Source organism: Hemiscyllium ocellatum, chromosome 34 (genome assembly GCF_020745735.1).
Source record: "Hemiscyllium ocellatum isolate sHemOce1 chromosome 34, sHemOce1.pat.X.cur, whole genome shotgun sequence".
In the NCBI taxonomy this organism is placed as follows: domain Eukaryota; kingdom Metazoa; phylum Chordata; class Chondrichthyes; order Orectolobiformes; family Hemiscylliidae; genus Hemiscyllium; species Hemiscyllium ocellatum.
In genome coordinates this window covers 16,201,312-16,223,900 of record NC_083434.1, presented here as the reverse complement: position 1 = coordinate 16,223,900, position 22,589 = coordinate 16,201,312, and the positions used below count along the sequence as shown (strand labels likewise).

Sequence of the window (22,589 nt, the reverse complement as noted above, 5' to 3'; positions counted from 1 at the left end):
CAACAGTTTTTCTCCATGGTAGGGGAGTCTAAAAGTAGAGGGTGTAGGTTTAAGGTGAGAGGGGAGAGATACAAAAGGGTCAGAAAGGCAATTTTTTAACACACAGGGTGGTGTGTCTGGAACAGGCTGCAGAGGTGGTGGTGGAGGCGACTAAGATTTTGTCATTTAAGAAACATTTGGACACGTGCGTGGTATGGAGAGATATGGACCAAATACAGGCAAATGGGACGAGATTAATTGTGAAATGTGAGTGGAATGAACAAGTTGGGCCAAAGGCCCATTTTCATGCTGTAAACCTCTGGACTGTGTCATGCTGATGTGCTCTTAATAATTTAAGTTGCTTTAATCAAATATTTATTTATTTGAAATCAACTCCTCTTGTGGCCAAGGGCAGAATAGGGTTAAACTTTAAAAGTTCAGTTTCTTTCGTCATTGGACTATTCTTAATTCTTAAATTGAGTGGTGTCATGAAACAGAAGTTGCAACGTTACAAATTGCAAGCAACTGAATGAACTGCGGATGCTAGAAATCAGAAACAAAAACAGAAATTGCTGGGGAAACTTAGCAGGTCTGACAGCATCTATGGAGAGAAATCAGAGTAAATGTTTCAAATCCAGTGGCCCTTCACAAAATTATATTTTGCGCTGGTTTTAAAGTTAAAATGATGGGTCGAGGATGGGGGGGGGGGCTGAGGCGGTGGATTGGCGGGTCGAGGAGGGGGCGGGGCTGAGGCGGAGGATTGGCGGGTCGAGGAGGGGGCGGGGCTGAGGCGGAGGATTGGCGGGTCGAGGAGGGGGCGGGGCTGAGGCGGAGGATTGGCGGGTCGAGGAGGGGGCGGGGCTGAGGCGGAGGATTGGCGGGTCGAGGAGGGGGCGGGGCTGAGGATATGGACTGGCGGGTCGAGGAGGGGGCGGGGCTAAGGATGTGGATTGGCGGATCGAGGAGCGGACGGGGCTGAGGCGGTGGATTGGCGGATCGAGGAGCGGACGGGGCTGAGGCGGTGTAGGGGGCGGAGCTGAGGCCGTGGATTGGCTGGTCGAAGAGAGGGCGGGGCTGATGTGATGGACTGAATGGTCGTGAAGGGGGCGGGGCTGAGGCGGTGGATTTGCAGGTCGAGGAGGGGGCGGGGCTGAGGCGGTGGACTGGCGGATCGAGGAGCGGGCGGGGCTGAGTCGGAGGATTGGCGGGTCGCGGAGGGGGCGGGGCTGAAACGGTGGACTGGCGGGGCGAGGATGGGGCGGGGCCGAAGCGGTGGACTCGCGGGTCGAGGATCGGGCGGCGCTGAGACGGAGGATTGGAGGGTCGAGAAGGGGGCGGGGCTGAGGTGGTGGACCGGCGGGTTGAGGAGCGGGCGGTACTGAGAATGTGGATTGTCGGGTCGCGGAGGGGGCGGGGCTGAGGCGGTGGACTGGCGGGTCGAGGAGGGGGCGGGGCTGAGGCGGTGGACTGGCGGGTCGAGGAGGGGGCGGGGCTGAGGCGGTGGACTGGCGGGTCGAGGAGGGGGCGGGGCTGAGGCGGTGGACTGGCGGGTCGCGGAGGGGGCGGGGCTGAGGCGGTGGATTGGCGGGTCGAGGAGGGGGCGGGGCTGAGGGTAGAATGACAGTTTCCAGGCGCAGCAGCCGTTGGGTTGTGGCATGCGCTGTAAACTGTTGAGTTGAGGGCGGTGCGCGTGGAGCTGCTGCTGTTGGTATGAGTGAGCCCCAGAGGAAGAGAGTTCGTTTGAGCGATCCGGAACAACAGGGAGGCGCAGGTCCCCAGCATGAAGAGCGGGGTGATGGAGCCGCTCCTGTATCCCAGCCTGAGGCGGAGGCGGATGAGGAGGAGGAGGAGAGGCGCCGGTACCGCGGGGGTCTTTGCGATGAGTTTGCTGTTGTGACCGGTACGGATGAGGCCGTAGCTCAGTGTTACCTGGCGGAAAATGACTGGCTTTTAGAAGTAGGTTGGCTGAGCAGAAATTGTCGGCGACCTTCTCGTGATAGTCGCTTTCAAAGTGCCGTAGTCGTGACAAGAAATGAGGCTTTTGGAAGTGTTCTGTTTGTTTAGTTGTACGGGGAGTACGACGCTGTGTTTTTGTGTTGTGGGCAGAGTTGTATTTATTGGTTGTCATCAGTTCTTCAACTTTCAGCTGAAGTTCAGCCTGACAGCTTCATCGGGGAATGTTGTCAACAACCCCGCGGTACCTTTTTTAAAGAGTTTTCCCTGAGTCCTGGACAATGTTCTTTCTTTGACATCATTGAAACTGATTATTAGATTAGCGCATTATTCCTTTTATTCCGTTTCTAGGCAATGAGGATAGACCATTATTTCAACTCCGGTTTAGAGAGTGTCATGGTCAAGACATTTTTACCGCGCCAAAAGAGGCCTTTCGTCCCATCGTGTCCCACCAATCATCAGACATACATGAATTTTAGTCCCATTTGCCAGCACTTGGCCCATAGTCCTGACGTGTCGTGCTTATCTGAATAGTTCTTATGATTTGGAGTGTTGGACTGGGGTGTACAAAGTTAAACATCACATAACACCAGGTTATAGTCCAACAGGTTTAATTGGAAGCACTAGCTTTCGGAGCAACGCTCCTTCATCAGGTGGTAGTCAATGAAGGAGCGTCGCTGTGAAAGCTAGTGTGCTTCCAATTAAACCTGTTGGACTATAACCTGGTGTTGTGATTTTTTTTTAACTGAAAATAGTTCTTAAGTATCTTAAGGTTCCTATCTCTATCACCCTTTTTAGGCAGAGAATTCAGGATACACACAACCCACATTTTGTCTTCAAATGCCATCTACTTTGAAACTGTCCCTTTTTATGGACTCCTCTCCCACAGGGAAAAGATTCCAACTATGCACCCCAGAACTTTGTACGCCTGCATCAGCTCCATTCCATCAGCTTTCTCTAAGGAAAACAACCTAGGCCTATCTAGTCTTTCTTCATAGTTGATCGCTCCAGCCCAGGCATCCTTCCAGTTGATCTCCTCTCCATCCTTTGTAATAAAATCACCTTGTTCTTATAGTGTGGCAACACTATACACACAGTATTTGAGCTCCATCGTAACCACCTTGCTGTTTTATTCAGTGCATTGACTAATAAAGGCGAAAGTGAGGAGTGCAGAAGCTAGAGATTGGAGTTGGAGTGTGATGCTGGAAAAGCACAGCAGGTCAAGTAGTATTTGAGGAGCAGGAGAATCAATGTTTTGGGCATAAGTCCTTCATTAGCAATGAGGCTTGAGAGCTGGGGGCTGTGATAAATGGGAGGGGGTGGGGTGGGGCTGGGAATGCAATAGGTAGATGAAGGTGATAGGTTGGAGAGGAGGGAGGAGTGGACGGATGGGAAAGACAATGGACAGGTCAAGAGGCCGGTGCTGAGTTGGAAGCTTGGGACTGGGATAAGATGGAGGAGGGGAAACTGCTGAAATCCATGTTTATCCTGTATGGTTGCAGGGTCCCAAGGTGGAAATTAAGACATTTTCCTCCAGACCTCGGGGTGCTTCGGGTTTGGCGATGGGGGAGGCCCAGCACCAGCATATACTTGGTGGAGTGGGAGGGGGAATTTTTAGATTAGACTTAGTGTGGAAACAGGCCCTTCGGCCCAACAAGTCCACACCGACCCGCCGAAGCGCAACCCACCCATACCCTTACATTTACCCCTTACCTAACACTACGGGCAATTTTAGCATGGCCAATTCACCTGACCCGCACATCTTTGTGACTGTGGGAGGAAACCGGAGCACCCGGAGGAAACCCACGCAGACACGGGGAGAACGTGCAAACTCCACACAGTCAGTCGCCTGAGTCGGGAATTGAACCCAGGTCTCTGGTGCTGTGAGGCAGCAGTGCTAACCACTGTGCCACCGTGCCGCCCACAGTGCCACCGTGCCGCCCACAAATTGAAGTATTCATTCACTGGGTGGTGGGGTTGTTTGGTGCGGATGTCCCAGAGATGTTCTCGGAAATGATCTGCGTCTGCCTGATGTAGAGGAGACCACATCGGATGCAACGGATACAATAGATGACATTTGTGGAGGTACAGATAAATTTGTGTTGGGCGTGAAACGATCCTTTGGGGCCTTGGACCGAGGTGAGGGTGCAGGTTTTGTACTTCCTGCAGTGGCAGGGGAAGGTGCTGGGAGTGAGGTGAGAGTTGGTGGAGGGGTGTGGATCTGACAAGGGAATTGTGGAGGGAATGGTCTTTCCTGAACGCTGATAGGGGTGGGGAGGGAAATATCACCCTAATGGTGAGGTCTGTTCGTAGGTGGCGGATTATGATGCAATGTATGCAGAGGTTGGTGGGGTGGAAGGTGAGGACCAAGGGATTGTGTCTTGTTGTGTTGGGAAAGGTGGGTTCAAGGGCGGAGGTGTGGGAAGTAAAAAATTTTGTTTTACCCATATGGTCTCATTTGAGGAGCCTTCTAAGGTATCATTGTTCCTCACTCCAATAATTGATTCCTTGATCAATATTGAGATACTTTTTTTTTACACCACCTGCTTTAAGACTCTGTAGCCTGGAATATTGAGTTATGTCTTGTTCCTTCCTCAATCATATAACTGTAATGGTAATAATATCACAACCCATGAATTAATTAATGCCCTCAACTGCGTAACTTGCAAGACTCCTTGCATTAGGATAACTCAACATTTGATCTGGAGTTGATTCACAAATGAAATGTAGCAAGAAGTTATCTTGGGGAAGAGGAATGTGGACATTTGAAAGAAATTTGTACTGCAATTTAGTGTGAATTGATTTGGCACTGTAAATGGACGATCAGTGCAAGCAAATCATCAGTGCACACTTATGATTTGTGCAGTGTTACCAATATTACCTACATTACAACTTTGACTCTTCAAAAGTATTTTGTTGATTGTAAAGGACAATGGGATGCCCTGAAGACACACAAATGCTATACAAATGAAGTTTCTCTTTACATATGCCTTTTGACCTATTGCCTTACTGTTTCAGTCTTCCTGCCAAAGGGATTTTAAGTGTTATTGGCAATACCTCAAATATGAAACTCTATTATTTGTTTCATTATCTCCATCTCTGTTAAATACAGCATCATTTTTAGTAAGACTTCCGAGTGGGTGGGCAAAAAAAGCTTAAATGCTTTGATAGGATCATTTCCTTTCTTCAGATTTTGCTTTCTCTCAAGGCCCAGCCAAGCTTGCATTTACTCTGTGGGAAGCTAGGGAAGTGATTGCTCGGCCTCTTGCTGAGATATTTGTATCAGCGATAGTCAGAGGTGAGGTGCCAGAAGACTGGAGGTTGGCCACTGTTTAAGAAAGGTGGTAAAAGCAAGCCAGGGAACTATAGACCAGTGAGCCTGACGGTGGTGGTGGACAAGTTGTTGGAGGGAATCCTGAAGGACAGGATGTACATGTATTTGGAAAGGCAAGGACTGATTAGGGATAGTCAACATGGCTTTGTGCATGGGAAATCATGTCTCACAAACTTGATTAAGTTTTTTGAAGAAGTAACAAGATTGAGGGCAGAGCACTGGATGTGATCTATGTGGACTTCGACATTCGAAGTAAGGCATTCGACAAAACTGATTAGCAAGGTTAGATCTCAGGGAATACAGGGACAAGTAGCCATTTGGATACAGAACTGGCTCAAAGGTAGAAGACAGAGGGTGGTGGTGGAGGGTTGTTTTTCAGACTGGAGGCCTGTGACCAGTGGAGTGTCACAAGAATCGGTGCTGGATCTTCTACTTTTTGTCATTTACATAAATGATTTGGATGCGAGCATAAGAGGTACAGTTAGTTTGCAGATGACGCCAAAATTGGAGGTGTAGTGGACAGCGAAGAGGGTTACCTCAGATTACAACAGGATCTTGACCAGATAGGCCAATGGGCTGAAACATGGCAGATGGAGTTTAATTCAGATAAGTGCAAGGTGCTGCATTTTGGGAAAGCAAATCTTAGCAGGACTTATACACTTAATGGCAAGGTCCTAGGGAGTGTTGCTGAACAAAGAGACCTTGGAGTGCAAGTTCATAGCTCCTCAAGTGGAATCGCTGGTAAATAGGATAGTGAAGAAGGCATTTGGTATGCTTTCCTTTCTTGGTCAGAGTATTGAATACAAGTCATGTTGTGGCTGTACAGGACATTGGTTAGACCACTGTTGGAATATTGCGTGCATTTCTGGTCTCCTTCCTATTGGAAAGATGTTGTGAAACTTGAAAGGGTTCAGAAAAGATTTACAAGGATTTTGCCAGGGTTGGAGGATTTGAGCGATAGGGAGAGGCTGAACAGGCTGGGGCTGTTTTCTCTGAAGTATCGGAGGCTGAGGGGTGACCTTGTAGAGGTTTACAAAATTGAGGGGCATGAATAGGGTAAATAGACAAAGTCTTTTCCCTGGGGTGGGTGTGTCCATAACTAGAGGGTATAGGTTTAGGGTGAGAGGGGAAAGATATAAAAGAGACCTTAAGGGCAACGTTTTCATGCAGAGGATGGTACATGTATGGAATGAGCTGCCAGAGAAAGTGGTGGCGGCTGGTACAATTGCAACATTTTAAAAGGCATTTGAACAGGTATATGAAAAGGAAGGGTTTGGAGGGATATGAGCTGGGAGCTGGCAGGTGGGACTAGATTGGGTTGGGATATCTGGTTGGCATGGACAGGTTGGACCGAAGGGTCAGTTTCCATGTTGTACATCTCTATGATTCCATGACTCTAAGTTCTGAGCTCAACTCCAGTTAACTATACCAAATCTAATTCTGTCTGGGTGCATTGCTGCTTAAATTTCCTGCCAACAATCGATGTCATAATGGCAAAGGTTATATTTTATTAAACAATTCACTGGTATTGCATAATTGTTGAGGATGGGGAAGGAAACAAAAACAGATCAGCTAATGTAAAACAAATTGTTACTCCTAAAAGTATGATTCCCGACTCTCCAATTATCAGAGTTAAATAGCATCAAGGTTTAACTTTTTAAAAATATGTGACCAAAGATTGTTTGATTTTTATATTCTGATTATTTACAGAGAGCTGTCAACTCCTATTTTGAAACAGCTGTTCAGCCATCTTCCTCTACAATGGAGTCTACTTCACATTTGATTGAAAATACTGATTTCCAAGGATGGTATGTATAGACACCATTTATTGCAACTTTATATACATGCAGACACATTTTGGAAAACATCCCTTTGCACATGCCTGAAATTATTCTGAAATTTATAAATAATTTGTGACAGTAAGAAACTTTTGTAAGCTAATAGCTGTTTCTTTTAAAAAGGGCTTGAATTAAGAGTATGCAAGGTTGAGTGGGAGGACAGGTTACTTTCAAGCTGAAACTGTGAGTTCAGTTGTTGCAGCAGCCAATTTTCAAATATGCTTGGTTTCTGCAGAAATCAAGGAAGTCATTTAGCTCTTGAGTGTATTTTCAGTATTAGAGTTCTTTGCGATTGAAAAAGACCAGTTTGAATTTTTCGAGCAATATTGATGAGCACTATTGACTGGAATAAAAGGGAAGAAATCACCTGTGATTTAACGCAAACACTGCCAGCAGTAGTGTATTCAGATTGCAAACTTTTATTTTACTTTTGGTTGTGTTGCAAAGTGTCATTTGTATTTGTATGAAAGCACTGTTACCAACCTTTATAGTAAATTAATTTACTTAATAGTTTAATCCTAAAACTATTGAGTGCCTTTTATTGAAGACAGCAAAGTTATAGAAATTTACAGGATAATTTCATTACCTAAAAAAAAATTCACTGAAGTGTCTCATGTACTAACTTAGATGCAGTACTAGAGGTTGTAGAGGTATTTGTGAAGACATCAAGGAATTGCATCTTGTCTGAGTAGTCAAAGACGTAGAAGCCATGAAAGCTGGAGTAGGTAGTGTGAAAAGGAACCAAGACTTAAGTAAATAGCAACATTAGGGAAAGAAGATGATACCAGGGCTAACGTTGTCACTTTTGCTCTTTGTTTGATTGAAATTTGAATGCCATAAATTGATTACATGAGGATGACATGCAAGTTGCAATCCCTCATGTCTTTGAGTGTAACTTATTTTGCCGCATATGCATTATTAGCCTGCTTGCAGGATGTTAATGATATTTTCAATGACATCCTATGTAATCTGCAATTTTCTGTGTTTCATTATAAACCTATAAAATAACCTTTGGCGTTTCTACTTTTAGGGTTACATTATCCTCTGTTTTGTAATTAATGTTAATTAAATCACTGCAAAAGTGATTTTATTTTTTGCTTGTACAAGTGAGTATAGAAAAGTAAACATCCAAATGAAAAAAAGAAAAAAGCAGAAATTGAAAGTTTTTGGAAATCTGCATTTCTTATTCTGCCCAGGTGTGTCTGTGTATCTGGCAAGATGAGTATTTATTCCTCAACCTTAATTGCTCATGAACAGAAATGCATGCTATGCTGTTTTGGGGGTAGTTAAGAGCCGGCTACATTACTGGGAATCCAGGTTGGGCAAGGATGGTAGATATCCTCTGAATGGGTTTTTAAGAAAATGGACGATAGTTTTTGTTGTCAACATTTCATAGCTATAATTATTAAATTCAATTTAAATTCCACCAGTTTCCGTTGTAGTATTTGAACTTGTGTTCCCAGGGTATTAGTTTGAGCCTCTGAGATAATGGTTAGCCGCATTATTACTAGGCCACCCTCACTTGCCTATTTGAGAAGTCCCTGTTAATTTATTGCTCTTCTATGATACTTAATTGTCAATATCCTGTTATTGCTATGTAGCAGCAATAGCAGCACAGAATATTAAGGTGAAATCTCTCTACCTGTTTACTCATCATCTTTTAAGATGCTTCTTTTAAAAGTAACTTTGGGTGTTTTGTCATAGTGGTGGTGTCCCTACCTCTGGACCAGAAGAACCAGCTTCAAGACATAGCATGTCCAAACAGTTTCATGAAAAATAATTAAAATGTATCTCTGACCAAACTTTGTTAGAACAGATAACACAATATCCCTGCTAGTTGGTATAGATCTGTTTCATCACATTCCTGAAAAGCACCTTGAGACATTTGACAATATTGAAGATGTTAATTAAATACATTGTGTGTTTTTGTTTTGCCATTGTGACCGTATTTGATCATGCACAAGTTTTTTTAAATGCTTTTGGCAATACTAATGTGACTAGTCCAGAACAGTTAAGACAGTTATGTAGTTACAGATGATCCTGCTTTGACTATTCACTTTTTTTAATATAGCATTGATTTGACAAACACTGACGATGAGCAAACCAGCAAGGGAAGTACTGCAGAGCCACAAGTAGATGAAAGTCGGATCTCATTGTTAACGTGGAACATAGATGGACTTGATCTGGAAAACTTGCAGGAAAGAGTACGGGGAGTTTGTGCGTGCCTAGCGCTGTGAGTACATGTTACATCAGTATAAACAAAGCAGTTAGATGGTCAAAGAACTTTATAAAAGTGTCCATTTTGTATGCTTTCAACACAGTTTCTGTAAGATTTTATTTCCATGCAAAAGAAAAAAAATCTACTAATTGCAATGAAACTTTTTAAACTAACAGGAAAAGAATTGCCGATTTGAAATCTATGATGTGAACTCTACCCCTTAAAATTCATACATTTAGAAACACTCAGATGAGACAAGACAATAATACTGTGAATAGGAAGAAAAAGAATGCCAGAAACAGTTCTGACTTTAATTCCCATCACAGATGTTGAGCTGTTTCCTTTTGGCTTTCTTCTGAATCATTCCAATTCTTTGGTAATGAAACAAAGCAGTAGATACAGTTCTCAGTGTTTTATTCACTAGTTGAGATTTTGCCCTATTAGTGTTGAAAAAGCACAGCAGGTCAGACAGCATCCGAGGAGCAGGAGAATTGACGGTCCGGGCATAAGCCCTTAATCAGGAAGAGCTTCCTGAAATGTCGATTCTCCTGTTCGTCTGCTGCCTGAATTGCTGTGCTTTTCCAGCACTACACTTTTTCAACTCTGATCTCCAGCATCTGCAGTCCTCACTTTCTCCTTTTACCCCTTTAGTGCTTGGGAAGGAGGTTTTACATCGTCCTTTTCCTTTCAACAGGTGATTTTTGTCAAGGTGATAACTTGCGGAGAAAAGTGAAGGGCTGTAGCTGGCTAGTAGGATACATTTCTTATGTCTCAAGTTTCCCCACCTATAACTGTCTGTCTGAGATGTCATAGGTAGATGACAGAACTGTTGCTTCTCTAATCCGTAATACTTGATGCTCATCATCTTTTGTTTGAAATTGCAGGAATGCTGTTTATGAATTTGTGCAAGTTCTTAATTTCCCTTACGTTCTGAAAAGAAATCTCTAGTTTTAGTTATCTAAACCACTGAACCCACAGCCTTTCTCTCTCCCTTGTAAATTCTGCAACTGTTCTGATCGCACTTTTTGTTTTGTAGTCCTAAATGTCATTTGACAAATTTCAGGCACAAGCTTATAAGCTTTGAATACCTCAGCTTTGGTAGTTTCATATTCTGCTATTTGTATTTCTGACAAACTGGTATGTGAAAGTCATATTAGTACTTGTCAAAACGCTATCATTAAAGTTCAAACACGTGTTGGCTTATTTGTCAATCCATCTATCTTCTCAAATAAAGTAAAATATTAAAACTACCCTTACTAAATTTAGGCACTAAGGATGGTGATATTTAGTCACATTAGGTCCCTCATTGGAATCGGAATAATGCTCTGAGCAATTACCTCCTTTTTGCCTTTGCTTCTAGATATTCGATGGCCAACTCATGTTATCTAAGTTCTTTTATCTCTTTGGAATTCAAGTTATTTTAATTCCAATTCCTGATCCACTTTCCTCTACCTTTTTCCTCCCTGTCCATTTCAAGTTTTCATAACTGTCTCTCCCTTTCCATTGCCCTCTGAGTTCAGAAAAAGAGTCCTAACAAACTTAATGTTAACTCTACTTTTTCTTCATAGATTTTGCTGAACCTGCTAGATTTCCAGCATTTTCTAAGATTTATTTCATTATTGGATCAAGAATACATTGTTTGGGAAAACTGTCCCAGTACGCCCAATTTACTACCTTTTGTGCCAAGCTGTGCTGCTCAACCCAACCTGTGGATAAATTCGTCTCTCAATAGATGACTGTTCAAGGTTTTGTAGCAAACCTTTCATCTGTGTTCATGTGCACTGCTACTTTATCACTGCATATATAGTGGTTTCGTTTTTTAAAAAATTCTCAATTCATAGAACGTTACAATGCAGTACAGTCCCTTCGGCCCTCAATGTCACGCTGACCTGTGAAACCAATCTGAAGCCCATCTCACCTGCACTATTCCATTGTCATCTATATGTTTATCCAATGACCATTTAAATGCCCTTAAAGTTGGCAAGCCCTTTCTACTGAGTAAAGAACCTACCTCTGACATCTGTAGATAAATATCACCCCATAATTTTAAATTATATTCCTTCGTGTTAACCATCACCACCTGAGAAAAAAGGCTCTCACTGTCCACTCTATTTAATCATCTGATCATTATGTTGATCAGTTCGATCATTATATGCTGACCATATATCCGAAATAAATCTAGTCCTATTTGCCAGCATTTGGCTCATTTCCCTCTAAACTGTTCCTATTCACATACCCATCCAGACGCCAAATGTTATAACTTTACCAGCTTCCATTGCTTCCTCTAGCAGTTCATTCCAGCCACTCACCCCCCCTCTGTGTGAAAATGGTGTTCCTTAGGTCCCTTTTAAATCTTTTCCTCTCCCCTTAAACCTATGTCCTCTAGTTCTGGACTCTTCCCAACCCAGGGAAAAGACCTTGGCTATTTACCCTATCCATACCCCTCATGATTTTAAGAACCTCTATAAGGTCACACCTCCGCTTTCAACACTCCAGGGAAAACCACCCAGCCTATTCAGCCTTCCCCATAGCTTCAACTCTCCAATCCTGGCAACATCCTTGTAAATCTTTTCTGAGCCTGTTCAAGTTTCACAATATCCTTCCTATAGGAGGGAAACCAGAATTGCACAAAGTATTCCAAAAGTAACCTAATCAATGTCCTGTGCAGCCACAACATAATCTCTGAACTCCTACACTCAGTACTCTGACCAATAAAGGAAAGCATACTAAACGCCTTCTTCATTATCCTATCTACCTGCGGCTCCACTTTCAAGGAACTCTGAGCTTGCACAGCAAGGTCTATTTGTTCAGCAACACTCCCTAAGACCTTACCATTAAGTGTATAAGTCTTGCCCTGATTTGTCCTTCCAAAATGCAGCATGTCTCATTTATCTAAATTAAATTCCATCTACCACTGCTCTGCCCAATGGCCTATCTGAACAAGATACCACTGTACTTTGAGGTCACTTTCGTTGCTGTCCACTACACCTCCAATTTTGGTATCATCTACAAACTTACAAACCATATCTCCTACGTTAACATTCAAATCATTTTTATAAATAGCGAAAAGCATTTGATATAGCACTGATCCTTGAGTGGCTCACTAGTAGTCACAGGCCTCCAGTCTGAAAAACAGCCCTGCACCACCACTCTCTAGCTGATACCTTTTGAGCCAATTCTGTTTCCAAATAGCTAGTTTGCCCTCTAATCTGTGTGATGTAACCTTGCTCACCAGTCTACCATGAAGAACCTTGTCGAATGCCTTATTGAAGTCCATATAGATTGTGTCCACTGCTTTGCCCTCATCAATCATCTTTGTTACTACTTCAAAAAACTCAAGCAAGTTTGTGAGACACTATTTGCCACTACTTCCGTGTTGACTGTCCTAATAAGATCTTGCCTTTCCAAATACATGTAAAACCAATGACTGCAGATGCTGGAAACCAGATTTTGGATTAGTGGTGCTGGAAAAGCACAGCAGTTCAGGCAGTATCCGAAGAGCAGTAAAATCGATGTTTCGGGTAAAAGGCCTTCATCAGGAATACAGGCAGAGTGCCTGAAGCGTGGAGAGAAAAGTGAGAGGAGGGTGGGGGTGGGAAGAAAGTAGCATAGAGTACAATAGGTTAGTCGGGGAGGGGATAAAGGTGATGGGCCAGGGAGGAGGGCAGAGCGGATTGGTGGAATATATCCCTGGTGGTTGGGTCCGTTTGGAGGTGGCGGAAATGTCGGCGGATGATTTGGTTTATGATAAGGTTGGTAGTGTGGAAGGTGAGCACCAGGGGCATTCTGTCCTTGTTACGGTTGGAGGGTTGGGGTCGATGATTGCATTGGCGTCACCTCTTGCTCCCATGAGGAGGTTAAGCAATTCATTAACTTCATCAACACATTCCACCCTGACCTTAAATTTATCTGGACTATCTCGGACACCTCCCTCCCCTTCCTGGACACCTCCATCTCCATTAATGACGACCGACTTGAACACTGGCATTTTTTTACAAACCCACAGACTCCTACAGCTACCTGGATTACACCTCTTTCCACCCTACCTCCTGCAAAAATGTCATCCCATATTCCCAATTCCTCCGCCTCTGCCAGGAGGACCAGTTGCATCATAGAGCACACAAGATGGCCTCCTTCTTTAGAGACCGCAATTTCCCTTCCCACGTGGTTCAAGATGCCCTCCAACGCATAGTATCCACATCCCACACCTCCGCCCTTAGACCCCACCCCTTCAACCATAACAAGGACAGAATGCCTCTGGTGCTCACCTTCCACCCTACCAACCTTCGCATAAACCAAATCATCCGCCGACATTTCTGCCACCTCCAAACGGACCCGACCACCAGGGATATATTTCCCTCCCCACCCCTTTCCATCTTCCGCAAAGACCATTCCCTCCGTGACTACCTGGTCAGGTCCACGCCCCCATACAACCCACCTTCCCCTGCCACCGCAGGAATTGCAAAACCTGCGCCTACACCACCTCCGTCACCTCCATCCAAACCCTAAAGGAGCCTTCCACATCCATCAAAGTTTTACCTGCACATCCACCAATATCACTTATTGTATCTGTTGCTCCTGAAGCGGTCTCCTCTACACTGGGGAGACTGGGTGCCTCCTAGCAGAGCGCTTTAGGGAACATCTCTGGGACATCAGCACCAATCAATCACACCACCCTGTGGGCCAACATTTCAACTCCCCCTCCCACTCTTCCGAGGACATGGAGGTCCTAGGCCTCCTCCACTGCCACTCCCTCACCACCCAACGCCTGGAGGAAGAATGCCTCATCTTCCGCCTCGCAACACTTCAACCCCAGGGCATCAATGTGGACTTCAACAGTTTCCTCATTTCCCCTTGCCCCACCTCACCCCAGTTCCAAACTTCCAGCTCAGCACTGTCCCCAAAACTTGTCCTACTTGCCTATCCTCTTTTCCACCTATCCACTCCACCCTCCTCCCTGACCTATCATCTTCATCCCCTCCTCCACTCACCTATTGTACTCTATGCTACTTTCTCCCCACTCCCACCCTCCTCTCATTTATCTCTCCACCCTCAGGCACTCTACCTGTATTCCTGATGAATGGCTTTTGCCAGAAACATCGACTTTACTGCTTCTCGGATGCTGCCTGAACTGCTGTGCTTTTCCAGCACCACTAATCCAGAAATACATGTAAATCCCATCCCTCTGGATTCCCTCCAACAACTTGCCCACCACCAATTTCAGGCTTATTGGTCTGCAGTTCCTTGGCCTTTCCTTACCACCACCTTTCCATAATGGCACCACATTAGCCAATCTCCAGTTTTTCGGCACCTCACCTGTGGCTATTGATGATACAAATGTCTCAGCAAGGTGCCCAGCAATCACTTCCCCAGCTTCCCATAGAATTCTAGGGTACACCTGATCAGGTCCCAGAGATTTATTCACCTTTTATGCTTTTTACGACATTCAGCACCTTCTCTGTAATAATAGATATTTTTCAAGATGTTGCTATTTATTTCCCCTTTTCTATATCCTCCTTATCATTCTTCATAGTAAACATTGATGCAGAATTCTCATTTAGCATCTTCCCTGTCTCCTTCAGTTCTGCACATAGGAGGCATTGCAGATCTTTAAGGCTCTATCCTCTCGTTAGTTACCCTTTTGTCCTTAATGTACTTATAAGATCCTTAACCTTATTTGCCCAAGCTATGTCATGTACCCTTTTTGCCCTCATGATTTCTCTCCTAAGTATACTCCAACTGCCTTTACACATTTCTAGAGATTCATTTGATCTCTGCTGTCTATGTCTGACGTATGCTTCCTCCTTATTCTTGACCAAAACCTCATTTGTCAAGTTATTTAGCATTTCCTACCTCTACCAGCCTTGCCCTTCACCTGTAACAGGAACTAGTCTCTGGATTCTCATTGTCTCATTTTTTTTGAAGTCTTCCCACTTACAGCTGTCCCTTTATCTGCGAACATCTGTCCCCAATCAACGTTTCAAAGTTTTTGTGTAATACTTTGAAAATTAACTTTGCTTAAATTTAACCTTTAACTTTTAGATTGGGTCTATCCTTTTCTATCACTATTTAATACGAATAGAATTATGGACACTGGCCCCAAAATGCTCCCTCGCTGACACCTCAGCCACCTGCTCTGCCTGGTTTCCCAAGAATATGTCAAGTTTTGCACGTTCTGTAGTAGGTGTATCCACATTTTCTGAGACACATTAACAAATTCCTCTCCATTCAAGCCCTTATAGTTATGGCAGTCCCAGTCTATGTTTGGAAAGTTAAAATCCTCTACCATAACCACCCTATTACTTTTAGAGATAACTGAGATCTACTTTCAAATTTGTTTCTCAATTTACTGCTGAATGTCGGGGTATCTACAGTACAACCCCAATTGGGTGATCGTCCCTTTCTTATTTCTCAGTTCCACCCAAATAACTTCCCTGGATGTAATCACAGGAATTTTCTCTCTAAGTACATTTGTAATGTTATCCCGAATCAAAAATGCAACTCCCCCTCCTCTCTCAACTCCCTTACTATACTTCCTACTGCACCTATACACTGGAACATTAACTGCCTGTTCTGTCCATCCCTGAGCCACATCTCTGTACTTGCTGTGATATCCCAGTCCCATGTTCCCAACCATGTCCTCAGTTCATCTGCCTTACCTATTAGACCTCTTGCATTGAAATAAATGCAGTTTAATTTGTTGGTCCTACCTTGCTGTCTGCCTAGTTCCTCACTATTTGATTTGCCCCTTTTCCCACCTGTACCAGTCTTAGACAGATCTCTCTCCTCACTACAGTGGGTCCCCAAACTCTGATGTCTAAAGATACTTGAAATCAAACAGCAGAGGCAGTTAGCTGTGCATTTTACTGCTGGGTCAAATAGCAGTGCGGGTTTATTTCTCTGTTTGACTCACTTCCTATGTGCTCACTACCTTAGTTCTCTTCCTACTTTTGAAGTGCTGTTGTCTTCATAAGTTTGTATTTAAATATCTAACAGTTATTAGATTTTGAAGAATGCCTAACCAGACTCTCTCTCTCTTTTCTCTAAAGATATAGCCCTGATATAGTGTTTCTGCAGGAAGTTATTGAACCGTATTACCTTTACTTAAAGAAGCGAGCAGTCAGCTACACAATTATTCCAGGTATGGAATGAACTATGATCTAAATCTTTCAGACTTGAATATCATTTCTGTGACTGAGGAGAAAATCAATTGTGGTTTTAATTTTTGAAGTTTTTAATTAATCAGTGGTTTCCTTAGATTTTACTCTGAACTATAATTGCTATTATAATGAAGAATTTAAAATTGCAAAACGAGCGTACAGTTGGTGGTCATGGGTTCAACTACTTAACCTTAAGCTTTGACATTCCTCCTTCCAATCTCTTTGTATCCTTAAAACCTATATTTTTTGACCTAGCTCTGAGTCATTTGTTCTAATCATCTTAACTTGATGATAATGCTCCTATTAAGCACCTTGGGGTGTTTTACTATGTTATGGTTGCTATTGGGTGTGTTGGAGGCAGGTTCAATTGAAGCATTTGAAAGATTGTTCTTTTTCAGACAACAATGTGCAGGATTTTAGGGAGAAGGCAGAGAATGGCGTTATGTGAAATGATTAATTGAAAGTTGGTGCTGACACAGTGGGCCAAATAATCTTCTGTTGTATTGGAACAATTCGATGATATAAACAATAATTGTTGTTCAGTGATAAATGCATTAACCAGGTGGGAATGAAAGGTCTGTCAGAACAAATTACTGGAGATGGTGGAATCTGTACTGAAAACAACATATGCCACAGATCACAGCGGGTCAGCCAGCATCCATGGAGAGAGAGCAAGCTAACATTTTGAGTCTCAAAACATTAGTTTGCTGTCTCTCTGATGCTGTCTGACCTATGATCTCTAGCATTTGTTGTTTTTGGGAATGAAAGGTCTTCAGGAAGCACTGAAGTACAACTAATTTCTGCTTTTCATTCCTCCCGTTTTAGAATGCTTGTTTGAGGACACCAACCACTGATATGAATGCACAGTGTGTACAGGGAGTTCTTCTATAATACGATGGTTGCGATCTTGTGCAACCCTGCATTATCGAAAAGTCGCGCTTTAGAAACAGTGCTTAAAAATGTTGGTGTTGTAATCGCATTACAGCCAACGCACGTTTTAAAAGTTTCTCACTTTAGAAACTGCGTCCCCAATTCATCAATTGTGTTACAGCGAATTCACATTAAAGAAATGCATTTTATAACAGAACGACCTGTATACACAATAACAGATGATTGCTAAATTAAGATAAACATTAAAAGACAAGTTATACTTTGTTTTATGCTTTATTTGTATAATCACTGTAAAATAGTATACTGCTTTAAAATCACATTAATGCTTTTCGTAACTAACCCATCGCTGATTATTGCTGAGTGCATGTAAGCATGCACACAATAGTAAGTCAGTTTTTGAAATTTGTGACTCACTATACTGTTTCATTCAAATAATGTCATTAGTTGATACTTGTAAATATTTGAGTTACTGCTGTTAACACACATGCTCCTTGGTGTCAGCAAATGAAGCATTTTGATAAATGTCATTAAGAGAGAGTACAAATCACTCTGCCTCAGTAACAACTTGCCAGTTTCATTGGCATGTTTTCAGTTCTATGAATATTCTTGTAGATTTTATATTTGTTAAATGTGTTTTATTCATTGGACTCTCATTTACCAATTTTAGTTTGGATTAGACAGAGAATTTTTTTTTAATGCCCTGGGCAGCAGCAGGAGATGTTTTTGATAGATGAAATTTCCATAGTCCTGTGGATGGTCAGCTGACCAGAGTGACCACTAGATGTAAACGTGTTGAGATGTAGAAACAGCCTCCAAATTTAATTTTGAGATAGTTTAATCTAATAAGTGTCCCACAAATGAAGTGCAAATTTGCACAACTAAGTCAACTCTCCTGATGCACATTTGAGAATTAACCATGTTTGCACCAGGCAAATTATGAACATTCTTCAAAAAATTAGATTGCTTTTCCTTTATTTTGCAGAACAGAATACTTTTTCTTATTTCTAGATCTGACGCACAAAGTATTCAGGGCAATGGGTGAATTCTGAAAGCTCTCAAATATCTGGGAAAATTCAGTCACTGAAGACCAGTGGAAAAAGGTCATCCATAAATAGAATTGAAAGAATTTGTGAGGATCTTCTCCAGTCATAGACTGGTTCTCTTTCATGCTTGCTGCTCATGGGAGAGAACAAGTATATGATTGGACAGCAATCAGATTGGAGGAGCTGGTAGTTAAAAAGTAAAATGTTGGAAGTGAGAAAGTCGCCATAGGTTGGGCTTTTGTTGAGAGTTGGAGCTATGACTAGGTCTGGTTTACCATAACTGGGGAAAAGTGGCAGTCTGCTGAGGTGTGGAGAACTTTTTGCCAGGGCAGTGTTTACTGAGCTGTGAAAGTGGAGCCTTTTACTGAGGCTGGGAGTTCTGACTGCTGAATTTGAAGTGGGAAGTAGGCATTTGCCATATGACAGGAGATGGATACAAGAGAGGTGAAGGGAAGAAAAAGGCTCCAAGTGAGTTGTAAGATGAAGGGAGACTCAAATGTGGAGATTGTGGGTTGGGAAGAAGGATGCTTCAATGGAGGGGGGATTCAATAAAGAGTCTGCAAAAGCAGAAGAGATAGAAAGCTGTCAATGCAGCAAACTATTTTATGTCAACAATGGAAGAATCAACTGAGTGAGGAAAATTTGAAATTACTTGGATCATGAATTCTTTGCAAATTAATGTGACCTCCAGCTGAAGGAAGGCTAAGGTCAGAAGCTACAATACAGGAAAACAGTGTCTGCAAATCTGAGATTCCATAATATGGATATTAATTACACAGTTAAGATATTCCAGCTTTGTGCAATTGAGATGAAAACCCACTACCTATGACCGTACAAGTTTGTGGAAAGTGTGTTTAAAGTGATTGTGTTTTGAATGTATTTTGAAAGAATTTTTTGTTAATTTATGCTTGTCAATTTGTACCAATTTTGATACAGGTTGTTCTGCTATAACACTTTTTTTTAACACGAATTCGTTATAACATGGTTAACAAATTGGGGACGCTGTTTTTAAAGTGTATATTAGTTATAATGTGATTCTGGTCCCATCAGTTTAAATGGTGCTGCTATTATGCAGTTTTCTTATAAGACCGGGATTGCATGAGAACAGAACTGATTGTAGTGATATCTAGGAAATTAATGGGTTTCTTGTGTTTTGTGGCTTTAAGTTCAATGAAGCATGGATGATATAGAACATAGAACATAGAAAAATACAGCGCAGTACAGGCCCTTCGGCCCTCGATGTTGCGCCGACCAAAGTCTACCTAACCGACACTAGCCCAATAACCTCCATATGCTTATCCAATGCCCGCTTAAATGACCATAAAGAGGGAGAGTTCACCACTGCTACTGGCAGGGCATTCCATGAACTCACAACCCGCTGAGTAAAGAATCTACCCCTAACATCTGTCCTATACCTACCACCTCTTAATTTAAAGCTGTGTCCCCTAGTAACAGCTGACTCCATTAACAGAAAAGGTTCTCAGTGTCTACCCTATCTAAACCCCTAATCATCTTGTAAACCTCTATCAAATCTCCCCTAAACCTCCTTTTCTCCAATGAGAACAGCCCCAAGTGCCTCAGCCTTTCCTCATACGATCTTCCTACCATGCCAGGCAACATCCTGGTAAACCTCCTCTGCACTCGTTCCAATGCCTCCACATCCTTCCTATAGTATGGCGACCAAAACTGCATACAATACTCCAGATGAGGCCGCACCAGAGTCTTATACAACTGCAACATGGCCTCAGGACTCTGGAACTCAATTCCTCTACCAATAAAGCCCAGTACACCATATGCTTTCTTCACAGCACTATTTACCTGGGTGGCAACTTTCAGAGATCTGTGTACATGGACACCAAGATCTCTCTGCTCATCCACACTACCAAGTAGCCTACCATTAGCCCAGTAATCCATCTTCTTGTTACTCCTACCAAAGTGAATGACTTCACACTTAGCTACGTTGAACTCCATTTGCCACCTTTCTGTCCAGCTCTGCAACTTATCTATATCCCGCTGTAACCTGCCACATCCTCCTTCGCTGTCCACAACTCCACCAACTTTCGTGTCATCCACAAACTTGCTCACCCAGCTTTCAAGCCCCTCCTCTAGATCATTTATAAAGATGACAAACAGCAATGGTCCCAAAACAGATCCTTGTGGAACACCGTTAGTAACTGCACTCCGAGATGAACCTATTCCATCAACTACTACCCTCTGTCTCCTTCCAACCAGCCAATTCCTAATCCAAACCTCTAATGCACCCTCAATGCCATATTTGTTGTGGTTTTTGATTAATTCTTCCAATTCTGCCCTGAGAGAGTCCAATTACCATATCTAACAAAATAAACACAGAATGATAAAACAATGAACCGCAAATACTGGAGACCTGAAACAAAACCAAAAATTGGTGGAGAAATTCAGTGTGTCCAGCAGCATCTGTTAAGAGAAAAAGAGTCAATGTTTCAAGTCCACATCACAGATGCTGCCTGACAGGATGAGTTTCTCCAGCAATTTCTGTTCTCGTTTGTCACAAATACAGAAGGTATTATTAATGTGACCACATTACCTAATAAATGAATTAGTGAGGATGAAAAATATGCCCTTAAATCAAAATGGAGCCCCTGAGAAAATCTCAATCTTGCCTTTTTAAAAAAAAGTTTAGTACCATTGGGGGAAAATTAGTTTACTTGTCCTCTAAATAAACATACAGTTATCCCAGAATCAATTCAAAATAATTCTTGCCTCTCAAAGACTTACTTTTCTTTTCTCAGCCTGGTATTTACTAATCCCAGAAACGGCCTTTTTATGGTGAGAACATTACCAGAGATCCTGTCGTTGCTACAGGTTAGGTGACTCTTCAGCTTTGATTAACTCCTCATAAGTTGGATCTTTTCAATCTGAATGTGAGTTTCCTCCTGCATGGTGAACCATAAAAACTCTGGGCCTCGAGCTGCTCTGTATATATTTTTTTCTCTCTGTCTGACACCGTGATAGACTAACTCACCTGTCTGTGATAGTGATATTTTAGGTAAACCTGTAACCCACTATTAAAATGTGTTCCTCTACACCTTTCTCATTCTCAAAGCCCATCACAATGGCAGTATGAACCATATGGATCCTGTATCCTGGTAAAATTGCTGATAAAATACTTCAAAACCAATTGATGTCTAGACAGCATAGCTATGCAGCTGCTCCAAAGGTTCATGATGATTGGTGTGTCTGCATCATTTGCAGTATTGACTTCAGGTTCTGGAAGTAGCTGCCATGCTCCGAAGTCCACAGGCAATAACAAAAGTAGCAGAAATGCGAGAAAAAGCCGAACTCTTTTATCTTTGAAGTAATCAGACAGATTAAAGCGCCTGTTTACAATCAGCCATCTCCCCACTTTTCTGGCGCTTTTTGAGACTGAGTCATGGATAGCGCATTGTCATTGTTTTCAAGTGTCAACACAACATCTTTCCAGTAGAACAATTTTGGCCCTTTATCTCCAATAAACAAAAGCTTGCTGTGGGCCAGATTTTGGGATCGGTCCCTTCATCCCGTTGATAAAAGGTAAAATAAAAGTCCCAAAACATAACAATCTTGTAACCCTCATAATTTTAACAACTGGCAAATGGCAAGGAGAACTTTAACGTGGCATCTGTCACTAGGTGGAGTATCTCTCCAAATCATTGTTATACTTTGAAAGGGAAAGAAGCGATATTTAGTTATACAGTTCTTCAATAACAAGACAGTTGAGAAATTACAAGGTGTTGTCCCTTTTTAAAGAAATTTCAATTATATTGCTGCATGTTCTTGCTATTATGATGTGAAGTGAAATGAGAGTAATCTTTATAATTTATCTTTATGACTTCACAGCTCTATGATAACTTAGAATTTAAAGATGTCCAATTCATCCACACCGACAAGATATCCCAACCTAATTTAGCCCCACTTGCCTGCACTCAGCCCATATCCCTCCAAACCCTTCCTATTCATATATCCATCTAGATGCCTTTTAAATGTTGCAATTATACCAGCTTCTACCACATCCTTGACAGCTCATTCCATACATATACCACCCTCTGTATCAAAAAGTTGCCCCTTAGGCCTCTGTTATATCCTTCCCTTCTCACCCTAAACCTATGCCCTCCAGGTCTGCACTCCCCCCATCCCAGGGAAAAGACTTTGTCT

General features: G+C 42.6%; 1 protein-coding gene across 2 annotated transcripts in view; it reads left to right on the top strand.

Annotated features, from left to right (window-relative positions):
• Positions 1 to 1,612: 1,612 nt before the first annotated feature.
• tdp2b (tyrosyl-DNA phosphodiesterase 2b) overlaps positions 1,613 to 22,589 on the top strand; it is a 42,196-nt gene continuing 21,219 nt past the window's right edge. Inside the window, exons 1-4 of one of the 2 annotated variants that reach the window (XM_060849987.1) lie at positions 1,613 to 1,935; positions 6,977 to 7,074; positions 9,176 to 9,337; positions 16,372 to 16,463. In XM_060849987.1, coding sequence (XP_060705970.1) covers positions 1,690 to 1,935; positions 6,977 to 7,074; positions 9,176 to 9,337; positions 16,372 to 16,463 — 598 coding nt within the window. In that variant the 5' untranslated portion in view covers positions 1,613 to 1,689. Of the gene's footprint in view, positions 1,936 to 3,887; positions 4,018 to 6,976; positions 7,075 to 9,175; positions 9,338 to 16,371; positions 16,464 to 22,589 lie in introns of those variants that run through there. The other variant, XM_060849988.1, reaches the window with a different exon arrangement.